General features: G+C 64.3%; 1 protein-coding gene across 1 annotated transcript in view; it reads right to left on the bottom strand.

Annotated features, from left to right (window-relative positions):
• Positions 1–2800, bottom strand: part of PCDH12 (protocadherin 12) — a 10970-nt gene extending 8170 nt beyond the window's left edge. Inside the window, exons 1-2 of the mRNA XM_009999951.1 lie at positions 424–2800; positions 17–196 (exon numbers count right to left, since the gene is read on the bottom strand). Coding sequence (XP_009998253.1) covers positions 17–196; positions 424–2800 — 2557 coding nt within the window. The remainder of the gene's footprint in view (positions 1–16; positions 197–423) is intronic.
• Positions 2801–2869: the final 69 nt, after the last annotated feature.

Consider the following 2869-nt stretch of genomic DNA (forward strand, 5'->3'; position numbering starts at 1 on the left):
CTTTGTGACGGTGCGCCGGGGGGATTGGCAGCCTCTTTGGCTGAATTTTTGGGCCTTTGGGGCTGGCAGGGCCGACGCTGCAGGATGGGCAGGTCGAAGGTCCCCACCTGCTCGTCTGAGTCTTTTTGGGTCCTCTGGTTTCTCAGAGTCCTGTAGAGAGTGGGGGTGAGGTGGAGGGGAGGTTGTGAGGATCCCCCTGGCATGGGGGGCAGATCTTGCTGGCCAGGATGGGGGGGTTCAGCCTCCCGGGACCGGCCCCGGAGCAGGGGGACAAGGTGGATGTCGGTCTTCTGGATCTGCCTGTGTGGCTTCTTGAGGTGCTGCTGCCTGTGGGCATGTTTCTCAGAGTCCTGTAGAGAGTGGGGGTGAGGTGGAGGGGAGGTTGTGAGGATCCCCCTGGCATGGGGGGCAGATCTTGCTGGCCAGGATGGGGGGGTTCAGCCTCCCGGGACCGGCCCCGGAGCAGGGGGACAAGGTGGATGTCGGTCTTCTGGATCTGCCTGTGTGGCTTCTTGAGGTGCTGCTGCCTGTGGGCATCTTCGGCCTCCCTGCAGTTGTAGGCCATGCTGTCCTTCTTCTCCTTCTTCTGCAGAGATAGGGTCAGAGCCAAGAGGAGGAGACACCCCCCCAGGAGAGCAGCCAGGCAGATAACAGCCACCACCGAGGGGCTCGGCCATCCCGGTTCCCAGGCTGAGATTTTGGAGAACGCCCCGTGACGCCGGAAAATGAGGTGGACCCGAGCCAGGGTGTGCAGGGGGATGTCCCCCCTGTCGCTCACCCGGACCACCAGCTCCCACTGGCTGCCCGCCAGGCTGCTGGCATTGCTGGCATTGAGGAAGAGCTGCCCCATGAGGGGGTCCAAGATGAAGAGCCCAGAGTCATCCCCACCCACCAGATCATACTGGAGAGCCCCGTTGATGCCAGAGTCCACGTCCCGGGCTGTGATGGTGAAGAGGAAGGGAGCACCAGCACATGATGTGAGGGTGGCATTGGTCACTGCTGCTATCCCTTGGGTGCTCCCATTCCCAGGGGCCACCCAGAAGCACCCTGTCTCCTCGTGGACCAGGACAGAGAGCGTGGCTGTGCCTCCCACCAGCGCTGGGGAGGTGATGACGGGCGCGTTGTCATTCCGGTCCAGCACAGCCACCCTGATGGAGACATTGGATGCCAGCCTGGGGTGACCACCATCCTCCGCAGTCACCAGGAACTCCAGGCTCCTCATCTGCTCATAATCAAAAGCTTGGAGGGCAAAAACCTCCCCAGTGGTGGGGTCAATCGATACCAGACCCAAAGCGGAAGAGTCCAGGATGCTGTAGGTGATTTCCCCATTGAAACCCAGGTCGGGGTCGGTGGCCTGGACGGTGAGCAAGGAGGCAGGTGCTTCACTGTTCTCAGCGATGGCAACCTCATAGGTGGCCTTCTGGAAGGCCGGGGCATTGTCGTTGACGTCGCTGATGCAGATGGTGAGGTGCTTCCGCACGGCCAAGGAGAGGTCTCCGTGGTCCCGCACCACCAGCGTCAGGTTGTACTCGGCCTGCAGCTCCCTGTCCAGCGTGGCGTTGGTCATCAGCACGTAGCTGTGGCTTGTGGTCTTCTTCAGCCTGAAGTGCTCGTCCCCTTGGCTGAGGGAGCAGTGCACCTGCCCATTGCTGCCCGAGTCGGGGTCGCTGGTTGTCACCAGAGCCACGAAGCTGTCCCTGGGGAGGGCTTCGGAGAGCACCGGCACCCGCGCCGCCCAGGTGACGTGGACCTGGGGAGCATTGTCGTTGACATCCAGGACTTTGACCAGGATCTTGCAGTGGGCTGGGATGGGGTTGGCACCCAAGTCCCGGGCTTGCACGTCCAGCTCGTAGGCGCGGGTCTCCTCGTAGTCCAGCGGGTGCTGGAGGCTGATGCTGCCCGAGCGGGCGTCGATGGCGAAAGCCCCCAGCACCTCGGGGGGTGCGTGCCTGCTCAGGCTGTACTCGATCTCCCCGTTGGGGCCCTGGTCGGGGTCGGTGGCCGTCACCACCACCAGCAGGGTGCCAGGCAGAGCATCCTCCCTCACCTCCACCGTCAGAGAGCTCTCTGCAAAGACGGGGCTGTTATCGTTGGAGTCAAGGACGATGACTTTGATTAAAGCGGTCCCTGATCTCGGCGGCTCCCCATGGTCGGTGGCCGTCAGCACCAGGTCGAAGGAGGAGCGCAGCTCCCGGTCCACCTCCCTGACCACCACCAGCTCTGCGTGCCTCGTCCCGTCGGAGCCAGACACCACCTCCAGAGCAAAGTGCTCGTTGTGGGAGAGGCTGTAGGAGCAGCGGGCGTTGGGGCCGGCGGCGGCATCCAGGGCTCGGTCCAAGGGGATCCGGGTCTGCAGGGACGCGCTCTCCGACACCTCCAGCTCCAGCTCGGGCGTGGGGAAGCGCGGCGCGTGGTCGTTGATGTCCAGCACTCGGACCTCCACATGAATGAGAGCCAGGTTCCGGGCAGCCAGCACGTCGAAGGAGACCCAGCAGGGCTCGCTGTGCCGGCACAGCTGCTCCCTGTCCACCCGCCCTGCCGTGCTGAGCGCCCCGTCCCCGCTCCCCACGTGCAGCGGGAACCTCCCAGGGGTCTCCATCAGCTGGAAGGCATCTGCCATTTCCCCGCTCTCACCCCCCTCGAAGTGCTGGGCCAGGGTCCCTATCACCGTTCCCGGCGGCACCTCCTCGTACACCCGGTACTGCACCGTGAAGGTGGCCACCTCCTGGGCATCAGCACAGAGGAACAGGTACCACCAGAGGGCTGGGAGGTGGAGAGCAGAGCAGCTCAGCAGCCCCATGCTGCCGGCCAAGCCCCCCAGCCCGCTGACCCTTCTCCCTGCCCCCAGCATCCCCCAGAGCTCCTTACG

Source organism: Chaetura pelagica, unplaced genomic scaffold, assembly GCF_000747805.2.
Source record: "Chaetura pelagica isolate M959 unplaced genomic scaffold, ChaPel_1.0 scaffold296, whole genome shotgun sequence".
Lineage (NCBI taxonomy): Eukaryota > Metazoa > Chordata > Aves > Apodiformes > Apodidae > Chaetura > Chaetura pelagica.